We start from the raw sequence: 24,475 nt of genomic DNA on the forward strand, positions 1-24,475 counted from the left end.
TGAATCCAGCAGAACATTACCCCCTGACTGCATTGTGCCCGCTGTACAGTTTGCTGGAGGAGGGGTAACACCAGGAGATGGTCTGCGTCCCTTCGTTGCAGTAAAGGGAAATCTTCATCCTTCAGCACAAGACATTTTGGACAATTGTAGCTTCCATCTTTGTGGGAACAGTTTGGGGAAGGCGCTTCTCTGCTCCCTATGACTGTGTCCAGTGCAGAAGGTCCATACAGACATGGAGGGGAAGAACATGAGAGGCCCTCCGCCCCATCCAACACTTATAATGGAGATTGTGATCCTGGCCTCCCCCCCAACATCAGTATCTGACCCCACAAATGCTCTTCTGAACAAAGGCAAAAATTCCTACAGACCCCTCCGAACTCTTGTATAAAGTCTTCCCAGGAGAGCGGGAGCTGTTATATCTGCAGAGGGGCGACTCCATATTAATGTCTATGGATGTAGGATGGGCGGTCAGAGAGGCTCCTGGAGTGTAATGTGGAGGGGGTACATACTTTATTCATACAGTGTATGTGATGCAATACTTCTATATCCATGTACTGCTATAAGTACTTTGGGTGGTATATGAGAGCCCGTAATGTCTCCCCACCCTGGGAGGTGACAGACCCAGGTCCTATCTGACACACGTCACTTGCTCTGATCAGCGAGTCCAAACATAAAGAACTGATAAATGCCGGATCACTTCCCCTTTCACAGCCCCATGACTGCAGCTCAGAGGCAGAAATATTACACCAGCAGAACGCTGCCTCGATCAGGCCTGAAGATCTGGGAGCAGCTCCATACCGCTACGCACGGCAGATCTGGACGCCACCAGAGGCCCCGCGTGCAGTGACATCACCGGTGACCATATACTGACACGCAGGTGTCTGCTGCTGGATGGCGGTTATGTGCATATAACAGGGTGAATTCTGCAGCAAACACGTGGATTTCTAAAAGACCCCAAAGGGGACAGTCACAGAAATCTGCCTAATGTGAATATCCCCTCAAGGGACGGTGCTAAGGAGCGCCGCCACTTGTGGCCAAAAGTCATGGCCACTTGTGGGGGAGTGAATGAGCCCAAGACTGTGCTCCAACACTGGAAAACTTGTGCGCCCGTCCCCCACCTCCCAGGTGGCTTTTGGTTGCATGGGGTAGCACAACGGGGATCCGTACGCTCATAAGGTGTCCCCCAATGCGTTACTTCATACCTTCATGTTCATGGGCGCCGATCGTAAATTCAGCACGGCAGATACTTTAATGGACTAACCAACATTGACGACTATTATTCGGTCTCTCTCTAGCCTGTAGTGGCTGACAACAGGGAACAATAGCCTCTAAATCAGCTACATTACAAACGGTGATCAGATCAACTTTTTGTTTAGTGTCTTTTTAATTTCCAAGTGACACCGCGGACACACAGGTAGTAGAGAACAACAACTTCTAGGGGCCGGAAAGCAGAGGACGCCGGGGGAAGGGGCAGGCAAGCAGAGGCCGCCAGGGGGAAGGGGCAGGCAAGCAGAGGCCGCCAGGGGGAAGGGGCAGGCAAGCAGAGGCCGCCGGGGGAAGGGGCAGGCAAGCAGAGGCCGCCAGGGGGAAGGGGCAGGCAAGCAGAGGCCGCCAGGGGGAAGGGGCAGGCAAGCAGAGGCCGCCAGGGGGAAGGGGCAGGCAAGCAGAGGCCGCCGGGGGAAGGGGCAGGCAAGCAGAGGCCGCCGGGGGAAGGGGCAGGCAAGCAGAGGCCGCCGGGGGGAAGGGGCAGGCTAGCAGAGGCAGCCAGGGGGAAGGAGCAGGCAAGCAGAGGCCGCTGGTGGTGGGGGAGAGGGGGCAGACAGCAAAGACCAGGAGTCCAGGAGTAACAGGGGCCGCATCCATCATGCAAGCAACCCCCCCTCACTGATGCATAAAGGGAAGCAGTATGATGAGCTACCTGTACAGGGCCCGTATACCAGTCATGCTCAGGGGCCCTCTTCTGTCTGTATAAACAGATATGTATTCACTGTACAGAGTATATATGTATACTGTAAGGACACTTGCAGCAGGGAAATGATTGCATTTGTCTATACATGTGTCATAGTGATCGATAGATCTCTCTCTCTCTCTATAATTAATCACAAACACAGACAAAAGCCACATGACTATTCTCATCGGGACGTGACCAGGATCCTCATCCTTAGTATCCCATTTCCTAAATCAGCTCAATGAAGCTCCCCCCTTCAGTCCACTGCACAAAGACCCCTGAGCCCAGCAGATGGTATATACATCTTTATTTAATACCGCCATACAGGGCTGCGCCTCTCACGTCCTTGCGTGACCTCCTGCCATTCCAGAAAACCCCCATGATGATCCCTTTGCACAGTATAGGGGCCCCCCGGGCAGTCTCCGTTCTTCCTGCCCCCCAGTCACGTGCTGCCTGACATGATAACAATGACAGGAGGACGGCGGTGGTGGCGGTCATTACTTACGCTGCTGCAGCCTTCCCCGGCCATTGTGATCACACAGCCCTGTAATCCTGATCGGCGGTGACATGCATGCTTTTTACTTACAGGATGAGAGCATCCGGCTACTTCCTCTGCGCGTCTCCTGACCTGCTGCTGCTGCTGCTTCTCGCCTCCCACCCTGTAACCATTGGACGGGTGCAGCTTACATATCAAAAACATCCGTGTCCATTGGGTTTCTGCGGGTCACATGACGCCGTGCGCCGTTCAGCAATACACTGGGGAAGGTGCCAGCTCTGATTCACATCATGCTCGGCTTAGTAATCAGTCTATTGCCGCTATCAGATACTATTACACATATATTAACCCCATTGTTCCAGGAAGTGAGGGGAGTATACAGCACTGCGGGGCGAGAGCAACGCCATCTAGTCATCATATGATCATCAAAACAATACTGTTCTCTTTTGCAGACATCTACCACATATTCATTGCCGGTCACGTCAGACATTACTAAGGAGTGCATAGTACAGAGATCCTGCCGTTAACTCTTCACCCTCCTCCTCTCACACGTCCGCAGCTTCTGCCTCCTTCTTCGCTCTGCTCATATTACAGGCAGCCTCCGCCGATGAGGCCAGCATGAAATTTGAGGTTTCATTGAACGATTTTAAGATTTGCAAACATATATATAAAAATTGCATTTAGGAGCTCATACTTTTTCCAATAAATGAACACCGATTGCAGAGACAAGTCTGTTAGCGCTCGTTTACGGCCCATTCCTTATATACGGTCATGCGGCGCTCGTTGAAATGATTATTCCAATTTTCATTAACAAACAGTGCTGGCAAAAAGAAGCACTTTTGCAATTTGCTGCTTGTTAAATTTGCAACCATTTTTGAGATACTAACACTTTTCTTTTGTTTACAGCTCGTTGCCTAGGAGACCGACCCCAGCTACTTTCTAAGCTTGTAAGCGCTGTGCTGAAGCGCACCAGAATTAGGAGGTAACAGCGCGCTCCAGTGATTCTGAACCAGCTTCAAAACCGTGCTTACAAATGCACAAGAAAAGAGCTTGTAAACACTTTACATATTCTGCTGTCTAACAGTCGGTCTCCACGGCAGCGAGCTGTAAATAAAAATATCTCAAGAACGGCTGAAAAATTTTAAAAGCGGAAAATTGCAAAACTGCTTACATTTACAAGCTCTCTCCAACAATACCCATTTATTAAGACGGAAATAACCCTTTAATATCTGAGTGAGTGCACCCACGGAGGAGTCGTCGTCATCCGCTATCTTGGCTTCCTTCATCTGTTCTATAGCCAATGGAACAAGCGAATATGTGCAAGCGAGACCAGCAATTACACAGCTATATGCTCCAGACTGACTTACATGTGGACACCACATTAATTATGCGTTTTAGACCGGTTTATCGGCAAGCTAGATAATAGGTTGTGGTCCATCAGAAAGGGGTTGCAAGCTATTGTCCCAAAATTCCACCTAAATTTGGTGGAACTTCGTCAATAATAGTAAGCCAATTAGTAGATGGTGCAAACTTGGACTAGACACTAAATGCATGAAGCAAAGTAAAAAACTTCAATCATTCAAAAAACGTTTCCTCTAAGGCCCGATTCTTTATGACTTTTGTGCAAAGTAAAAAATGTTCTTTGTTTTTAACCTTTTTTGCAACTTTTTAGTGCAAAAAAAGTCATGCAATCAGCTAAAATTTTGTGGCGAGGACTGAAGTACATTTGCGTCAAAAAATTGCGACATCACATTTTCTACGTAATTTGAAAATAACATGATGTAGATAGAGACAGAGACCCTGGCTCCAGTGATGTGTCACTTACTCGGCTGCTTGCTGAAGTCTTGATAAAATCAGTTTTCTCGGCTGCAGATCTAGCAGAGCTCGAAATGCTGAGCCCTTTATTACATTCCCACGCCACTGATTGGCTGTGTATAACCCCGCCCACACCCCCGATTGGCCGCCTACTGTGTATAGATAGAAAGCAGCCAGTCAGTGGTGGGGGGTGGGGTTACACAGAGATCATTAATTTGGAGGACTACCTGGCAGCAGGTTTACTGGTCCTATAGCGATAATCTCCTAATGATAAAACAGTGATTATATCAAAACTGCAGCAAGCAGCCCAGAAAGTGACAAAGCTGGAATCACGGTCTCTGCCCCTACATTATGCTGCTCTCAGATTAAACAGCAAAAAAAAGGTGCCCAAAAAATTGCAATTGAAAAACCAACTGAAAATATTTGTAAACCCCTCCATAATGGTAAACAAAAGAAAAAAAACATATGAAATGGACTTAAAAATAAATAAATAAATAAATAAATAAATAAATAAATGGTGCAAATGAAAAATAGGCAAAAAAACAGCAAAAGCTAAACAAAAACTAGGGCCAATGCAATAATGAATTGGGCCCTAAGTTTGCACTGTCTAAATGTTAGAGAGTATTAGTAGATCAGCCCTATTCTGAGGATAAATGCAGAGCGGTTTTTGGAGAAAGCCACATGGCTTTCCTAGCCTCCGACAATTCTTATAGTTTGAGCCCTTTTAAGCCAAGAATAAAAAGTTAAAATACTCATCAATTTAACTTTTTTTTTTTTTTTAAATGGAGAGTCAATAAGAGCTTTCATCACATCAATGGACGACAAAACAGCCGGAAGACGCTCCCACACTATGGTCACACGTGCGACGTACCACTGACACCAGCACGGACAATCTGCATAAATGAATGAAGCAGGAAGGACTTGGTCACTAAAGGCCACCAATGCTGAAATCAGCTCACAAGTAGAGGACCGCAAATGAGAAATAGGACATTAAAGAGAAAATTGCTGAAAACAGAACATTTCCATGAGGCTGGACATAATGACCGTAGAACGGACTCTATTCATTGCATGGTAAGAATACAGTCTGGGTAGAAGGACTCACAGCGAATATTCTGTCCAAACACAGCACAGGCAAAGAGTATGAAATATTATGCAAAAATCGGAGAATGAATTAGCCCACGGTGAGGATTATAAATGAGCAGCCCATCAATCTACGCTGCAAATTTCACCCTACAAACTATACATGTAAAACGTGCAAATCTGCATCACATCCCCCCCATCCCCTGACATTGTGTGGGTAGCATTAATCAATATATTTTCTGTATCGATTTCTCTTGGCTTTCAAAATCTCCGCTTGCGCACCTCCTGGGACTTACCTGGATCCAGCACAGGCAGCTTCATGGTCAGCGTTTACATTGGCAGGGAGTAGTCATTGCGGCTGGGTCCTGGGACTGCCCTTCGCGGTCAGGTGACTATCGCAGCATGTCATTGGTGACATCACTGATGATGCGCTACAGAAGTCACCTGACCGCGGAGGGCAATCAAGTCCTGATCCTGCTTGAGCACAGACGTCTCCCTTCTGGTGTAAAGACTGTGCTGGATCCAGCTAAGTGGGAGAGGAGTACTGTTTTGTTCATTTTTTTAAAGACCTCAAACCACTGGGAAAAATGTTCATTTAACCTAGACAGCCCCTTTAAATTCCAAAAGGAATGGATACAAAAAGTATATTGCAAAACCTTGTTTCAAGATTACACAATGAGGAAACATTATGTCCAACATCAAACCAATACATAAACTCCCTTTTCTGTCCCTTCCTTTTTCCCAGGATCCTTAGCCAACTGCAGATCGCTTACTTCTTAGGCCGTGTTCACATCTGCATGGTTATTTTTTGCATGTTATTAACAGAAGTGCCGGACCTCCTAGATGAAGGACACTAGCAACATTGGAAAAACACTACTGACTATAGGAGGCACTATACCAGACCCTACCGTACCCGGCGTTATTGGCGGCATCTACAAAGGAGGCTCTGATCAATGCAAATATGAAGAGACCCCTGTCGGTACATTGTTCTGACCGATCTTGCAATTATTAGTCCTTGTATCAGTCCTTACCTGTAGCTGCAAAGTGTGACGCAGAATGGTTTCCTCTAACGCATGAATCCACTTTTCTCTTTCATCTGCATCTCGGGCTGTGGGATGTAAAGAAAATAAAAAGATAAATGTATAATTCAGAGGTTTGCCAAAAATGGGGCCTTGGACTTGGGGACTTGGAGAACAGTGTCCTCCTTTAAAGAACTGAAGGTAATGAAGTCAATGAGCAGAGACTCAGAGCATTTCTGAGATCTCCATGATGCAACACTGTCTGCGACGCACATCCCTCAGCGAGCAGGAACCAGATACACGTAATTAGCAGATCGTCACCTTTTTATAGTGAAGAGTGAAAAACAAGTCTTAAAAAAACACATTATCAAGGGTGAAAGCAATATTTCTCCAGTGAATAGTAATTATCAAAGAAAAAAAGAAACAGAAAACGCCGGCAGTGCTAACATACTGTACCTGCTTAACAAGAAAAAAAAAAAAATCAGAAAGCAAAAATAGTTTGGGATGACCAGATTTTGCGGTGCTCAGCTTGCACTAACTAGTGCTCCAACAGTTGATATAGAAGACTAAAAACTGTAGAGAGTGGCACTTACCGCTGGTATGTGAATAAAATAGCAACGTTTGTTGGTCATCACATGAGGAGCAAAGACAAAGACGAACGAACGAGCAACAGCCGTTTTGCGTGAGCACATGCTTCTTCTGGGTCTTCAGAAAGAGCCAGACGAAGCCTGCACTAAGGCGAAACAGCTGTTGCTTGTTCATCCCTCTATGTGAGTGCCGCTTTTTATGGTTTCATCTTCTATTTCAATAGTATGCCCTGTCTTGACTGCTGCCATGTTTCATTCCTCCTTGCCAGCACAGACAAACTGGCTGCCAGGCATATATTGCCTTACAACGGATTTGCAATGACGCCCTATGGCCGTGTTGCACCCAGAAACCAATGATTTTTAGCAGGAAATCTGCCGTAGAGACAGACTGCAATACAGCACTGTGCAAAAGATATAGGCAGGTGTGGGAATAAATGCTGTAGAGTAAAAATGCTTTCAAAAATAGAAGTGTTAATAGTGGATTTAAAAAAAAAACCTAACAAAATGCAAAGTGAATGAATAAAAGAGAAATCTAAACCCAATCAATATTTGGTGATGTAGTCTCACTTATATGGTTTCCATTGCTGGCCGCTCCTGTAACCCGTTTGTGTACATGGTGCCAACCACTGTTGGGAAACCTGCACTGGAAACATCCATGACCAAGTCCACGTAAGGTGAATGCAGGTGAATTAAGTTGCATTGCGACCCATAGGGTAACATGACCTCCGCGAGAAATTTGCAAAAAAAAAAAAAAAATCCAACTGGATCGGACCTTTTGCGATTAGTTTTTTGCAGTCGTTGTACCCTAGGGTTCGAAATGTGACAGCTCCTCAGAGAGGTCTGTGCCACAAGACCTGTATGGTGGTCAAAGTCGATTTCTAGCCCCAAGTGTAAACTTTTCCGCAAACATTTCCGCCTCTGAGCACTTTACACCGACACTTGCAGATACACCAGTAGGATCCGTACAAGAGCTCCTGACATCTTTTTTGCCTAATCTGTACGTATGGCGGTGCTATAAGCGGTAATTACTAATTACCATGCTCGGTGCCAGCAATTGGTGAAATGAGAGAGGACGCTGGGATCTAGAATTAATGGGATTGCATATCCTCAGCAGGAGCCCAGCTGGGACAGACACTCAAGGAGGATCCCCACTAGCTAATCATCACATTTTTACAAGCCCTAATGGCCATAAATTTGATAAGCAATGGAAAAATAATCACTTGTAGCGCTACTTCTGAACATTGCCCAAATGTGAGTACACCGCCTAAGACAGTGCCTTCTGGACAAGACACTAATATAAATCCATAGCGGAGGGTAATTCATTTATGTAACCCATATTTAGGCTGCCGGCCCCTTTATTAAATCAGTTTGCACTCGGTGATTAATGGCGATGGTTTCTGGCCCGCTGCGAGCATCATTGTATTAACCCAGATACATAAAAATCGAGTCCTCCGAATTGATATTATAAAGCAGACAATCGATCTTTGGCTGCAGAATGAAAAGAGAACACACAATAAAAGATTACACAATGGGCTCAATAGAGTGACAGGAGTGGGGTGTTTAAAAAAATATCAGAAATGCATATAAAAAAAAATTAAAATATTTTCCCTATTTTACTAGGGTGTACCGGTGTCACAATAATGTGACACACATTAGTCCATCACTCCTGTGAATCTGCCACAAAGTCTCTCCTGCCCGGAGTACAGACAACTTGCTGATTTGCTAGGTAACTTGTAATACTTTATTTCTCCTGTGGTGGCGCTGCAGAGAAACTGAACACCCACTACCTGGTGTCCCATCAGATTACAGCTGATTGCTGGGAGCAGTGCTGGACTGGGGCGCCAAGAGCCCACCAGTAACATTTACCCTGGTGGCCTGCTGTCCAGCTACATACAAATATCACATTACCCTCATTCACAAATTTACCTATTTTTCTATATTATAGTTTGTTAAACGGATGTTGAGATGATGCCCTTATCAACAAATGTATTGTGCTAAGTACTTCTCATATAGCTGGAGTGGACTTCCTGCATGGGGACCCACCGGAGGATTCTCCTGTTCTCCTGTGGGCCAGTCCGAGCCTGGCTGGCGGCACTGGTTAAGAGTTACTTGGAAGTTACCAGTGCCGTCAGCCTTACAAAAAGTGTCCAGAGTTTTCGTCAGTGCTGAGTTGTTGCCCTAATCCGGAGTCCAGAACAGTCCACAGGGCAATTGGTCTTCATGTCTGCACCCAGAATCCTAAGCGACTCTAGTGCTTACAAGGCAGCGCGACCTCATGGGTCCCAGGATGCCGATGTGAAGACCAGCAGCTACAGAAAACTGCTCTGGATGCATCGCCAGACCACGGCAGTGTAAACCTGACGGCTCATTACTAATGAAAACTTTCATATTAGCTTTCTGCAAATTCCCTGTGTGATCTGAAAAGGTTGCGTTCACATGGCCAGATTTATAAATCAAGGAGAAGGTGCAAAAGACCAGCAGCATAGGTCAAAATCTGCAAAAAAAAATAAAATACCGATTAAAAGAATATACACTGTATTCATTTGCTTCCTTTTTTTTTCCCCCATACTTTTATCTTCCTCGTCTTGTAACATAATCCATCATGGGTATGTGCACACGTTAAGTATTTGCGGTGGACATTTCAGCAGCAAAAATGTTGGGTAAAAATATACAGTTTTTTTGCTGCGTTTTTTTCCCCCTATTCATTAAAATGGGTGAAAATGATGCAAAAACGCTGAAAGAATTGACGAGCTGTAGATATGAAACAGCTTTAAATCTGCAAGGAAAAAAAATTAAAGCGAAATATTTATATATTGGGAGATCTTATTCAGTGCGGTGCCTCAGTGGTTAGCACTGTATGGTGACTCAGTGGTTAGCACTGTTGCTTTGCAGTGCTGGGGTCCTGGGTTCAAATCCCACCAAGGACAACATCTGCAAGGAGTTTGTATGTTCTTCCCGTGTTTGCGTGGGTTTCCTCTGGGTTCTCTGGTTTCATCCCACGCTCCAAAGACATACTGATAGGGAATGTAGATTGTGAGCCCCAATGGGGACAGTGCCCATAATGTCTGGAATATTCCCCAACATATAGGTTGTATGGAAGAAATTCAGCTAGACCACTGCAAATTATATTATATATATATATATATATAAATAAATTTATATAAATAAAATATAATAATAATATACATATTATATGTATCAAATTTATTCATTGTGAATAAATGCAAAAAAAAAATAAAATGACTACTGCAATATTTTGGCCTCTGCGCAAGAGACTGGAGGCCTATGGATACAGTAGGTGTATGCACCATAAACTCTATTGGGGCAAAAGCCAAATCTGTGCTCACAGCCCAATGTAACGACGCAGGTGTAGCAGACTAGTTATACAAACAAATATACATTACAAGCAGCACAATGCTAAAGACAATGATTGCAAAGAATGAGCAGTTATATCAGTACAGACGGTTATAACGTACAATATGGAGAATATCGGAGCTGCTCTATAGTTGCCGACATGCCCAATGCAGAAGCCGTCCCAAACAAGAATTAGACATGTTCCCCACCCCTACAAATAAAGCCATGTACCCCACCCCTACAAATAAGTGATGGTTTGATAACTGGAGGTGAAGAAGTTGATATCCAGGCACTATAAGAGCATTGAGCATTATTTCACCGTGCCCACAGACCCCCGTGTAAAGTCGTGGGATTGCAGGAAGAGTCACATCTTACCCTTTCTACGGTTCAGCCACAGCATGCAATGCCGAAACATAGCAGTGACAGAAGGCATTGATTTGTGAAGTTATGATCGGAAATGGAGAGTAAAAGCGAAGAAATGGAGACAAGGAGTGCAGATGAAAGAGAGAAGAAAAAGACACTCCAAGTCTTGAAGCACAACTCCACCTTAATACGGCCACCGCAGGTAAAGCAATACAAGACAAAAATAGCCTGGTCACACAGAAAGGATCCGCGGGCTCTTCCCCCAGCAAACTCCGCATCTCACAGGGCGAGTGGGTGAGCGCGTCTGGCTGGATGCAGAGTTGGCTCCCATGAGTCAGCTTTTGAGATAGGAAATGCCTGGAGTCCGGCGTTCTTCTCCGCTGCAGCGCGCTATCCCATGAGCTGGAGAGGAGACACGCCGCACACCACACTGACACAAACAAGATTTTTTTTTTTTGCTCACCCTGAAAATGAAAGGTTTTCTGGTCCACTGTTATAGTAAAGGTGCTGTCGTCCTCGTCGTCAATACCAATCACGGCCCCCTGTGGAACAAAGAGCAGATTGCTGAGCAGAGTAGCAGTGACATCAGCAGTACATACGGTATTACTACAGCACTGCAGTACAGCAGCCAGGAGGGGGGACCCTGCACAGTTATGGGAAGGAGCCTGCAATCATCTCACAAGCTTCCTGAAGCACCACGCTCCGTAAATCCAAGAGTGTAGCAATGACATGTGAGCGCCGTCCTGGCACCGCAGCAACACTGCCCCGCGACAATGGCGCAAAAGTTCTCACTTTCCAACAAAGCCATTAGCATTTATTTCTGTTGTCTCCCAGCTTTGTAATCTCCATGAATTGTGTTTCAGTCTAGTGAGGACCGGGTATAAGAATATCTTCGTTAATCAAGTGTCTGGATACCAGGGTGGTAACTTAAGTGCTTTCTTCATTTTTCTTTTTTTTTGGCTTCCACCTCCCCACAAAAATGCATCTTCAAGGCGTCTTTATAGAAAAGTAACGTATTAAAATAAATAAAAAGAAAATATATTTTATTTTTTCTTATACAATTTAATAAGAAAAAAATAAAATAAAAAAGATATATATTTTTTCTTATTAATTTGAATGACAAACTAAATTAATAAGAAAAAAAAATTTAAATAAAAAATAATATTTTTCTTTATTTTAGTAAGTTTCTTTTCTATAAAGAAGATTTTGGGGAAGAACCCTTCAGTACTGTCACTGACTTCCAGTACTGGCTGTAACATTTTCGTTTTTTTATCACAACAAACACTAAGAAAAAAAAAGTATTCAGTTCACACACAGCGCTTTTTTTTCTGCATCCAAAACCTGCTCTCTTGGCAGGAAAAAGCGCTGTTTGCTTTGCTATGGGTTCATGTTTAAGCAAGTTAAGCCCCCGTCGCACATAGCGAGATCGCTGCTGAGTCACGGTTTTGGTGACGCAACAGCGACCTCACCAGCGATGTCGCTATGTGTGACACTTAGCAGCGATCAGGCCCCTGCTGTGAGGTCGCTGATCGCTGCAGAATGTCCTGTACCTTTTTTTGGTCGTTGCCCTCCCGCTGGTCAGCACACATCGCTGTGTGTGACCAGCGGAACCAGCGATCAGGCTGGTAACCATGATAAACAGCGGGTTACTAGGGGCACACGCGCACCTAGTAACCCGCTGTTTATCATGGTTACCAGCCTGCTCCTGCTTCAGCAGGCTCGTAACCAGGAGCCTGCTAAAGTGAGCGGTAACCTCCCGCTCAACGTAGCAGAGTGGTAACCATGATAAACAACGGGTTACTAGGAGCGCGTGTGCCCCTAGTAACGCGCTGTTTATCATGGTTACCAGCCTGCTCCTGCTTCAGCAGGCTGGTAACCAGGAGCAGGACATCGTGGAAAGATTCTTTCCACGATGTCGCTGCTCCCCTGATCGTTGGTGAGCCTGCCTGTTTGACAGCTCACCAGCGACCACATAGCGACGCAGCAACGATCCCTGACAGGTCGTATCATTGTCGGGATCGTTGCAGCGTCGCTAAGTGTGACGGGGCCTTTAGTTTTATTCACAAAAAAAAAAAAAAAAAAGCATCAAAGCCTACCTGCTGTGTGTTTTCTACTAAAATAAAAATTATATATATATATATATATATATATATATATATATATATATATATATATATATATATATATATATATATATATATATATATATATATATATATATATATATATATATATATATATATATATATATATATATATATATATATATATATAGTACATCTCTCTCTGTCTATCTGTTCTGTTACTTATATTACAGTTTTATCATCTTGTATTAATTCTTATTGCTATGTGCTTTGGACACTTTGGTGCCAGTTCATTAAAGCGTTTATGCATTTGGCATGACAGTCTGAAAAGTCACACTTTTTGCTAAATGTGAAGTTGCTCAGTCAGCTATGCTCAGAGTATCACGGGTGATCGAGTGACGTGTTTGAGTCCCCGCGGCTCTTAGACAGCCAAAAATCATGCGGGGATTGCTCATGTATGTCAGGCAATCTCCGCATGTTTTGTGGCTAACAGCCGCGAACTCGCGCATGTCACTCAAGCACCCACGATACTCCGAGCATCCGATGCAAACTCGAGTAAGGAGCATTTGTGCTCATCACTACTCAGAAGTTATGAAATGACTTCAGCCAGAAATGTTACTCAATTCCCTAACTGGGGTAGTATTTGTGGTGAAGCGCTTGCCAGTGATCAGACGCACCAACTTCATGAAGTGACGTGCGCCTCTTAATAAACTTGGCCACCACGACCCTTCATTAATACAGAGGTATTCAAAAATAACCTTAAAGAATCAGCTTCTTTGGGTCTTGTCCAACAAGGGGCATGGCTTTGCTGAAATGGAGTGTTGTTTAGCATTAAGGGGCCTAACCCACTAAGCCTAACATGCGACACCAAAAACAGTGCAACAATTTTGCTGCACATTTCAGGCACAAAATAACTAATATTTGGAGTAAACTTATACAAGACAAGGATTCAGCAGCTTTATCAAACAGCACGAACCACTGTGATTAATCTGGCGCATTTTAAGACAGTCTAGAGTAAGATTGCGCTGTTCAAAAATTAGTCAGTTTTGATAAATATGCAACAAAATATTAGAATATATCGGAGGGGTTTTCCACTACTATGATATTGGTGACCTACCCTTAAAATAGGTCATCAATATCAGTGGGGGTCCAACACCCGGCAACCCCACAATCATCTGTCAGCGGCAGCCAGGTATACACAGTGTACAGTGCAGCTGATCGGCGGTGGTGCCGGGCGTTGGATCTTCACCGGTCTTAGGCTGAGTTCACACAATGCGTATTTAATGCATTTCCGATGCGTTTTTGCAGTTGCGTAAACGCCGAGGAAACGCATGAAAAATGCATGGTAGAAGGGAAGCAATGTTCCCCAATTGAAATCCGCATGTGCTGTGCCCATGATGCAGATTTTTCCGCAGCGTAAACGCTGCGGTCAAAAATCCGCAGCATGTCAATTAATTTTGCGGAAACGCTGCTCTTTTGCAGCCATTGACTTGCATTAGACCGCATGGAATCCGCATCACTGTATATGTTGATGCGCTTTTCATGAGGTCTAATGTGCGGATGGTACCCGGGTGTGGATGAGAGGACTCTCATCCAGACCCAGGTACCATTAAAAAAAAAAAGAATAAAATAAAAAATATATATATTCTCACCTTCTGACGGCCCGCGCAGCGCTCCTGCTTGGTTCGCGGCACTTCGCGGTTGAATGAAGAAGGACCTTCGCTGACGTCAGAGTCATGTGACGGGTCACGTGATGCTGACGTCGGAAGGTCCTAAAGTCTTCACTGCCGGCAGCCGGGACCGAGCGAAGCAGGACACCGGGGGCCATCAGAGGGTAAAGTATATATTTATTTTTTATTTTTTGACATTCACACACTATATAAATCCATGCCGGTTGCATGGATTTATATAGTGTGAAGTTGACAAGCACTTTCCAAGTGATGCTAAAATCGCTTGGGAAGCGCTTGTCAACCCGCATGCGGAAATGAAAGTGAAGACCGCTTCATTTCCGCATGTCCCTGGCAGGAAACCGCATGTACAATCCGCATGCGTTTTTTCCTGCCAGAGAGATGCAGAAACGCTCAGGAAAAAATCCTGAGCATTTCTGCATCGTGTGCACATACCCTAATACTGATGACTTATTCTAAGGAAATAGAACAGTGGAAAAGTCACAATATCCGTCCTTCGAACAATTATGCCCCACGTAAACCACGCGGCACAGCCCTGAGCACACAGCCTGTATGGCCCTATTACTATACAACCAAGTAGCCGCAATGCAAAGGCTCAAGGAGACGGCATGTGAAGTCTTTCCCTCGTAGCAGCATTTTAGGGGAGGTTCATAGGCATGTACAGAAAGAATCCAACACAGCACGTCACAGTATGTTTTTGGCATGCTCTACAAGGGCGTGATCCCTAAAAGGTGACCATACACTGGATGTTTTCTGGCTAATTTTGGTAGGACCAGTCAACCATCTAATTATTTTGGAAGTCTCCCAACTCTCCCCCAAGAATAGATGTCACAGAGAAAAGGATCAGTTGGAGCTTATCTCATTGAAATAAGGAAGGATTCAGATCCATTACTGATCTTGGGAAAAAAAAAAACAGAAGACTTTTCATCCATGTGTTATAACATCCGGTTTAAACATTATACACAAAAATAAATAAAAAGGCCAAACACAATTATAAGCAACACAATGGATCTGTTCACACTGTTGCAAGAAAGATGAAGGAGTTATACAGTGGTTTGCGAAAGCGATCTTAGGGTGATGAGCTGTGTTGGTTTGGGTTCAGACATAACATTTACCTCGGTGGCCAAAGTTCAATTTTGGTCTCATCGGACCACAGCACCTTCCTCCATACATTTGGGGAGTCTCCCACATGTCTTTAGGCAAACTAAAAAAAAAGCCTTACAATTGGCTTTTTTCTGCCCACTCTTCCATAAAGGCTACTTCTATGGAGCGTACGGATTATTGTGGTCGTATGGAGAGAGTCTCCAATCTCTGCAGCTCCTTCAGGGTTACCTTTGGTCTCTGTGCTGCCTCTCTGATTAATGGTGAGTGTTTTGGTGGGCGGCCCACTCTTGGCAGGTTTGTTGTGGTACCATGTTCTTTCCTTTTGATGATCATGGATTTGATGGAGTCTCCGGGGAATCATCAGAGATTGGGATATTTTTCTTTAACCCAACCCTGACTTGTACTTCTCAACAACTCTGTCCCTGACTTGTTTGGAGATCTCCTTGGTCTTCATGGTGTTGTTTGGTTAGCGGTGCCCCTTGTTAATGGTGTTGCAGCCTCTGAGGCCTTTCAGAAAAGGTAAAAGTGTATATACTGACAGACCACGTGACACTTAGATTGCACAGAGGTGGACGTCCTTTCACTAAGCATGTGACTTATGAAGAGAATTACTTGCACCAGAAATTTTTTAGGGGTGAATACATATGCACATGCCAATTTTTTGCTATTTGATCCCATAAAATTAAATGTAAAGCATATATTTTTTTCTCACTTCACCAACTTAAATTATTTAGTGCTGATGCGTCACACACAAATTGGATTACAAAAATATTTAAAACACAGGTAATGTAGCAAAATAGGTAAAAAGCCAAGGGGGTGAATACTTTTGCAAGCCACTGTATATACACACTCGTATACGAATGTGTGCACTCCTTATCCATACGGAAACGATCCACAGCAATCAGATTTGCTAAAGTAACATTCTCTCTATGGGTGAAAGCTGCATTTATGGTGGATGTGCTGCCACCTAGACATCACTCCGGAGAAGCATTGTTTTAGAACATGATGAAAACTTGTGCCCAGGACTCTGTGCCAGAGTTTGCATCTTTCAGATCTACAGAAAAACTAAAGAAAAAGCTCCCGTCTCGACAGAGTCACTGAAAAGTGGGAAGTGACTGAAGCATCTCATTATGGCACTTCTAGACCCGGGACTTTGGGACGTCTGTGAGTACACAAAACATCCTGGTCTGGTGAATCCTGGAAAAGTACATCCATACAGTCATCGGCAAGAAAGAAAACCTTTGCTGTCCACTGGGTGTTTCTTCTGAGCCTTCCCCTGGGAGGCGTGCTTACACATCTCTCCCAGGCGCTGCCAATCACAGCTCAGCAGCTGGTCTAGCAGCCAATCAATGTCAGAGGTGGTCGAGCTGCCATTGGCAGTGTCTGGGAGAGAGGTGTAAAAGAGCACGCCCCCCAGGGAAGACTCAGAAGAAACGTTCAGTGGACTGCAGAGCAGAAATGTCACAAAATGTAAAAAAGCATCAGGATCAAGGGAGCTCAGAGATTTTTTACAAGGTATTTTACTACATTTTCTTGAACAAGTGACTGGTCCGCTTTACAAATACAAATACTAAATATGCAAGTTGGAATGACGCCATAATGGCAAATAGTATAAAACTCCCAATAAAAGGCTACAGAACGGAAAGTACTAGTCGATTTTCTAATCATATTTAAAAAGTTTTTATGGTAAATGGTTATTTTAAAATGTTTGGTCTTTTTTTTTTTTTTAATATTACAATCTGTATTAAAAACACTTTAACACCACTCTGTATGGAACATGATGGCAAAATGGAATTGTATTCTTGCAGCTGCTGCACAGTAAGACACTGTGGTTCCTGACTATGGTCATTAATCACACAGGGTCTTGTCCTCGGGGACAGTGCATATCGCTTATGCTTTAGGAATGATCCTCCGAACAGGAAATGTTGACAGAGGAAGACTACTTAGAGTTCACCGGTCGTGACAGAAATTCAGAAGAGTCAGAGAAAACAATAAAAAAGACATCTTACAATCAAACCAGTATAATGGGAGACTGGACTTACTCTGAGACGGACGCAGCCGCGCCGAGATCCTCGCATCATCTTGTCTTTTGACTGAAAAAGAAATGAAATGAGAATTTCTATTATTTATTGGGATTGCGTCGCTTCCACCTTGTTACCGCAGAATCTATTTGGTATATTGTTCTACAGTGCTCTCCTCGTAACTGAGCTTTCCTAATATACGCCCAAGATATTGATGATCTACCCATAATATCAGATACGTGGGGGCACGAAACAGCCGCCTGTTAAAGGGTTTCTGCCTTGTCAGTGTCCCTATTCACATTACAAGACTTGTTAAAGGTCAACTTCCCACAGAGCGTTTTTGAGACTGGGTATTTTTGCTGCACAAAAAAAAAAAAAATGCAGTTCCATAATCAAAAATATGATAAAACATATCAAATTTTATTAATCATATTAAAAATAGTATAAAGTATAAAATTCTAGGAAAAAATGCCCAACAAAAAGGCACCTAGGGTTCAGGAATATAATATTTGTAAAAAGCTCATATATCAGTTCCTACTATTAGTTATGACATCAATCATGACAATACTTAATATCAAGTATTAACCAAGAATAGAGTGTATTGTTCAATGCCAAACAGGTAAAATGGTATATCAATCTATCCAATATAGCTAAATAATCAATAAATAAGATGCGTATCGCACAAAGAGGTCAGGTTCATAACAGCAGAGATCTAATTTCAAAATATGTCAAATAGGCAGAGCAAGCATATGTGTAGGAGCAAAGTGCCATTATTGACCCCAGGATGCCTGTACTCCTCCGACGCGCGTTTCGCCGTCTTCTTTGATGAGGATATGTGCTTTAACTATTGCATTCCTGAATCCTAGGTGCCTTTTTGTTGGGCATTTTTTTCTTTAATTTTATACTTTATACTATTTTAATATGACTAGTAAAATTTGATATGTTTTACCATATTTTTAATTATGTGTCAGTTTTTAGGTTGTTAATGTTGGTGGACACAACATATGTTTACTAAGCTTTTTCTACTGTCTTACAGTTCCAGAAAAGTACATAAGATTTATAGAAAGCCCAATGTGCTTTTTTGTTTTATTATTTTTTTGCACTGCACAAATTGACCTGTGGCAAATGTTTTAAACCTGCAACATATCAATTTCTATTGTTTTATGTGTGGATTTTCCCCATAGAACGACTATCAAAGTTTTATCAAATCCTCATTGCCAATGGACATGTTGGATATTATTCAGTGAGGGGAATAAGCTGGAAATGTGGTTGTCGACAAATAATACTTAAAATAAAATGTCGTGGTAGACGTGGTATCCTCTGAAATGCTGGTTTCAAGAAGTCGTGTTGTTTTTTTCTTCATCTCTTTTTTGTGCCCCCTCCCCCACCTCCTTTTCCTTCCCATTCTCTCTCTCTTTCCTCCCTCATTACATTCCTCTAGCGCACAATTATTTCGTTCATGTTAGAGCTTACATTAATACTTCAACAAGCTGATTATACTTATATTCTAAACTTTAACGAAAACTTAATATTAACAACCGTCAACTTTTTTTTATTGTTATTATTGAACGTAATTGGAATGTTCTGTTTTCATATCAATGTTATTAAAACTCATTAAAAATATTTAAAGTAAAAAAAAAAAAGTTATATCAAAGACAAATACCAGGACGTATCAAAAATAAAGTAGCTTTATTTAAAAACACGATAAAAAAAAAGACAAAAACTGCAACTTCAAAAACCCATTTAAAATAAATAAATAAAATGCAAGTAAATTAATTTACCTAATAAGTGCAGAAACTATGCAACATCAAAAACTCACCAAATACTCATGGTGGGAGCATAGCCTGGAGGGTTACACACTAACTTGCAGGGTAGCTATCCCTAGTAGATGGAGCTACCTGCGGCGGCCATGCCTGCACCAACTATGGCTAATTTTATACAAGAGATTAAAACGCAATCACTGAAGCGCTGGTGCATAATAATGAAGAGACAGGGAACGAGCCTTTACACAATGTGCAATCTCTACATTACTATGCATCGATGCTCTTGTTAAAAGCCGGCGCTGTAATTGTCCATGTGCCATTACCCAGAATGGCTCGTCAGCCCCAACCCACCTGGCGGATAAACCAACGGTGTCACTACATGGTTTACATTTGCAATAATTATTGGTTGATTTATTATAAAGCTTAATGAACCGCAGATAAATTGCTTCTACATCAAGTACGGTCCTTGATTTAAAAAAATAGGTGCCAGACGGGCAATCGTCATGTGCCAAATGGCATCAGAGGTTCTGCTCCAGCCGGAACAAAACAAACATGTCCCCCATTCTGGGTCCCAGCAGTCAGACAGCACGAGCCGCTGAGCTCACCGATCGTCTGCAGTGAAATCAACGCTGCAGACAATAACAGAAACCGGGAGCAGCAGCAGAGACCAAGTACTGGACAACGGAAAGGTTAACAAGACACAGCGCCTGTAAACAGATATTTTTCGAAAGTGGAAAGCCCCTTTAATTACAGTATTCCAGAATGCTCAGAATGAAGGGGCCACATCACTGGTTTAACAAAACAATAAGAGGACACAAACTTGATATCAGTGCAACTGTAATATACCAAATTCTCTTGTTAATCTCAGAAAGAGAAAAAAAACAAAAAACAAACACACACATGCACCCAAAATGCTACCATTAAAAAAAAAATCTAATCCTGCAAACAAAAAACCCTGGCATTTTTACTGCACAATGAAAAATAACTGCAGAATTGTATTCATTTGGTGTTTTTTTTGGAGGTGGGAGCGGGGGTGTTGGGAGGTTTTTTTTACCATTTTTACTGTACCCCAAAATGATACAGGAGACAAGCCCTTGTCCTGCACCATCAAAGTTCTTAAGCTCAAAAAGCAGTAAAAAAAATATATATAAATAAAATATCATCATTAGTGATGTGCGAGCATGCTCGCCACTGCTCGGTACTCGCCCGAGCATCTCAGTAGTCGAGATGCTCGGAGCTCACCGAGTACTTTCGAGATGCCCGGGCGGGAGCTCGGGTCCCTGTCCTGCATGTCTGGCGCTATTTAGAGCACCAATCATGCAGGGATTGTCTGCCACTCACTGTAATGCCGCAGCCATGGTGGTTGTGGCATTACAGTGATTGCCCAAATCGATGGGAACAGTGCTCACAGTGAAACATGAAAAGCCGGCAATTCAGCAGCGGCATACACCGGTACCCGACAATTTAGAACAGAAAGAATAGAGCATCACACATAGATTAGATAGAAACATGTCAGTCACATATATATGAAGTACAGTGATAGTGTTGGTTACTGTACTTGTCATTTAGTGTTAAAATAAAGGATTAAAAAAAAAAAAAAATTGGCGTGGGGTTCCCCGTAATTTTAGTCTCTAGCGGAGGTTAAGCAAATGGCTGGGGCAGATGTTGGAAGCCTGGGAAGGGGGTAATACCCACGGAGCTTCCCAGGCTACTAATATCAGCCCCCTGCTGAATACCTAGCCTTTACTAGCTATTAAAATGGGGGACCCCCAAAAAAAAAAATGACGTGGGGTCCCCCTATTTTAATAGCTAGCAAAGGCTAGGCAGACAGCTGGGGGCTGATATTAATAGCCCAGGAAGGGTGCCATGACTATTGGCCCCCTCCCAGGCTAGAAACACCAGCCGTCAGCCGCCCCAGAAATGGCGCATCCATAGGATGCGCCAATTCTGGCACTTAGCCTCGCTCTTCCCACTGCCCTGTAGCGGTGGCAGTGGGGTAATAGGGCTGGGGTTGATGTCAGCTTATAATGCCAGCTGACAACAAGCCCAGGTTAGTAACGGAGATGCGTCTATAAGACACCCCCATTACTAACCCCATAGTCAAAGTTAAAAAAAACAGAATCACCCAGAATAAAGTCCTTTAATTGAAATAAACACACAATTCTTTAATGTTCTAAATTAAACCATACTTACCATCACGGCCATTCCAATTGAAGCCAATGTCTTCTGCAATAAAAGTAAAATAATAAACCAACCTCATCCTTACCTTTTCATTGTTCCCACGACAGCTTCAGCTCTGCTACATTCACATGACAGGTTGGATCGCAGCCGAAAGCTGCCATCCAGCTTGCCATGCCGCAGACACTGAGAAGCACAGGCATGCTTGCGCTCTGCAGTGTCTCTGAAGGATGACAAGCTGAATGGCAGCGCTCAGCTGCGATCCAGCCTGTCATCTCAATGCCATCCCAGCGTGGGAGAATTCTCCTGCTCAAGCGCTGAGCGCAGGAGAATTCTCCCACGCTGTCAGTGACGTGCATGAGGTGAGCGGAGTTCATTGGACATGTCCAATAAACTCAGCTCACCTCGTGCACATCACTGACAGCGTGGGAGAATTCTCCTGCGCATGCGGTGAGCGCAGGAGAATTCTCTCACACTCACCGCATGCACAGGAGAATTCTCCGACGGACATGAACTCGGCTCATCTGAATGCCGTCACAGCGAGACACTGAGGAGCGCAAGCATGCCTGTGCTTCTCAGAATCTGCGGCATGGCAAGCTGGATGGCAGCTTTCTGCTGCGATCCAGCCTGTCAAGTCAATATAGCAGAGCTGAAGCTGTCTTGAGAACCATGGAAAGGTAAGGATGAGGTTGGTTTATTATTTTACTTTTATTGCAGAAGACATTGGCTTCAGCTGGAATGGGCGTGACGGTAAGTATGGTTTAATTTAGAACATTAAAGGAATGTGTGTTTATTTCAATTAAAGGACTTTATTCTGGGTGTTGTGTTTTTTTCAAATACTTTACTAGAAATTCATGGCGGTCATGTCTAATATTGGCGTGACCCCATGAATTTCGGGCTTGGGGCCAGCGGATAATACCAAGCTGGCCCTAACCCCTTTATTACCCAGTGAGCCACAACACCAGGGCCCTGGATGAGTTGGGTACAGCGCCAGAAGATGGCGCTTCTATGAACGCGCCATTTTCTGGGGTGGCTGCGGACTGCAATTTGCAGCAGGGGGGGGGGGTAGAAAGCTTGTGCCTCCCTGCGCTGCGGATTCCAGCTCCCAGCGGCTTCGTTGTACCTGGCTGGACACAAAAATAGGGCGAAGCCCCACGTCAATTTTTTTTTAAATTATTTCATGAAATTCATTAAATAATTAAAAAAAGGGCTTCCCTGTATTTTTGTTTCCAGCCAGGTACAAATAGGCATCTGGGGGTTGGGGGCAGCCCGTTCCTGCCTGCTATACCTGGCTGGACACAAAAATATGGGGAAGGTCATGTCAAATTTTTGGTGAAAAATTCATTAAAAAAAAAAAACACATTTAGGGACTGCATCTTTATTAACCCCTCAAATGGAGGGGTTAATAAAGATGCAGTCCCTACATTATTATTATTTTTATTCTTTTTTAATTAATTTTTCCCAAAAATTTTGACGTGGGCTTTGCCATATTTTTGTATGCCTGCCATATTTTTGTATGAGCGGTGCCATCCAGCTGGTCATCCTTCAGAGACACTGCAGAGCGCAAGCATGCCTGCGCTCTGCAGCGTCTATGAAGGATGGCATGCTGGATGGCAGCGTTCAGCTGCGATCCAGCTTGTCATCTCAATGCCATCCTAGCGTGGAAGAATTCTCCTGCTCAAGCGCTGAGCGCAGGAGAATTCTCTCACGCTGTCAGTGACGCGCATGAGGTGAGCTGAGTTCATTGGACATGTCCAATGAACTCAGCTCACCTCATGCACATCACTGACAGCGTGGGAGAATTCTCCTGCGCTCACCGCATGCGCAGGAGAATTCTCCCACGCTGTCAGTGACGTGCATGAGGTGAGCGGAGTTCACTGGACATGAGCTCGGCTCATCTGTATGCCGTCACAGCCAGACACTGAGGAGCTTCTCAGTGTCTGCGGCATGGCAAGCTGGATGGCAGCTTTCTGCTACGATCCAGCCTGTCATGTGAATGTAGCAGATCTGAAGCAGTCCTGGGAACCATGGAAAGGTAAGGATGAGGTTGGTTTATTATTTTACTTTTATTGCAGAAGACATTGGCTTCAGCTGGAATGGGCGATACGTTAAGTATGGTTTAAATTAGAATATTAAAGAATTGTGTGTTTATTTCAATTAAAGGACTTTGCTCTGGGTGTTTGTTTTTTTTTTAACTTTGACTATGGGGTTAGTAATGGGGGTGTCTTATAGACGCCTCTCCATTACTAACCTGGGCTTGATGTCAGCTGGCATCAACGCCAGCCCTATTACCCCACTGCCACCGCTACAGGGCAGTGGGAAGAGCGAGGCTAAGTGCCAGAATTGGCGCATCCTATGGATGCGCCATTTCTGGGGCGGCTGACAGCTGGTGTTTCTAGCCTGGGAGGGGGCCAATATTCATGGCACCCTTCCTGGGCTATTAATATCAGCCCCCAGCTGTCTGCCTAGCCTTTGCTAGCTATTAAAATAGGGGGGACCCCACGTCATTTTTTTGGGGGGGTCCCCCATTTTAATAGCTAGTAAAGGCTAGGTATTCAGCTGAGGGCTGATATTAGTAGCCTGGGAAGCTCCGTGGGTATCACCCCCTTCCCAGGCTTCAAACATCTGCCCCAGCCGTCTGCTTAACCTCCGCTAGAGACTAAAATTACGGGGAACCCCACGCCAATTTTTTTTATTTTTTTTTTATAAATCCTTTATTTTAACACTAAATGACAAGTACAGTAACCAACACTATCACTGTACTTCATATATATGTGACTGACATGTTTCTATCTATCTAATCTATGTGTGAAGCTCTATTCTTTCTGTTCTAAATTGTCGGGTACCGGTGTATGCCGCTGCTGAATTACCGGCCGGCTTTTTTAAAGAGACGGGTGCATGGAAATCGGAGGGCACTAGTATGTCCCAAGTGCCCTGCTATGTTTTTCATGCACCCTCCTATATACCCTGCCTGC

General features: G+C 43.8%; 1 protein-coding gene across 4 annotated transcripts in view; it reads right to left on the minus strand.

Annotated features, from left to right (window-relative positions):
• The window catches only part of OSBPL9 (oxysterol binding protein like 9), a 101,049-nt gene that overhangs the window by 56,293 nt on the left and 20,281 nt on the right, over window positions 1-24,475 (minus strand). For 2 of the 4 annotated variants that reach the window (XM_073643485.1, XM_073643484.1), the window contains exons 2-4: window positions 17,581-17,631; window positions 11,126-11,204; window positions 6,371-6,447 (exon numbers count right to left, since the gene is read on the minus strand). In XM_073643485.1, coding sequence (XP_073499586.1) covers window positions 6,371-6,447; window positions 11,126-11,204; window positions 17,581-17,631 — 207 coding nt within the window. Of the gene's footprint in view, window positions 1-2,453; window positions 2,683-6,370; window positions 6,448-11,125; window positions 11,205-17,580; window positions 17,632-24,475 lie in introns of those variants that run through there. The other 2 variants (XM_073643487.1, XM_073643486.1) reach the window with 2 other exon arrangements.

Source organism: Phyllobates terribilis, unplaced genomic scaffold, assembly GCF_046119375.1.
Source record: "Phyllobates terribilis strain yellow unplaced genomic scaffold, ASM4611937v1 Scaffold_8__6_contigs__length_399053987, whole genome shotgun sequence".
In the NCBI taxonomy this organism is placed as follows: Eukaryota; Metazoa; Chordata; class Amphibia; order Anura; family Dendrobatidae; genus Phyllobates; species Phyllobates terribilis.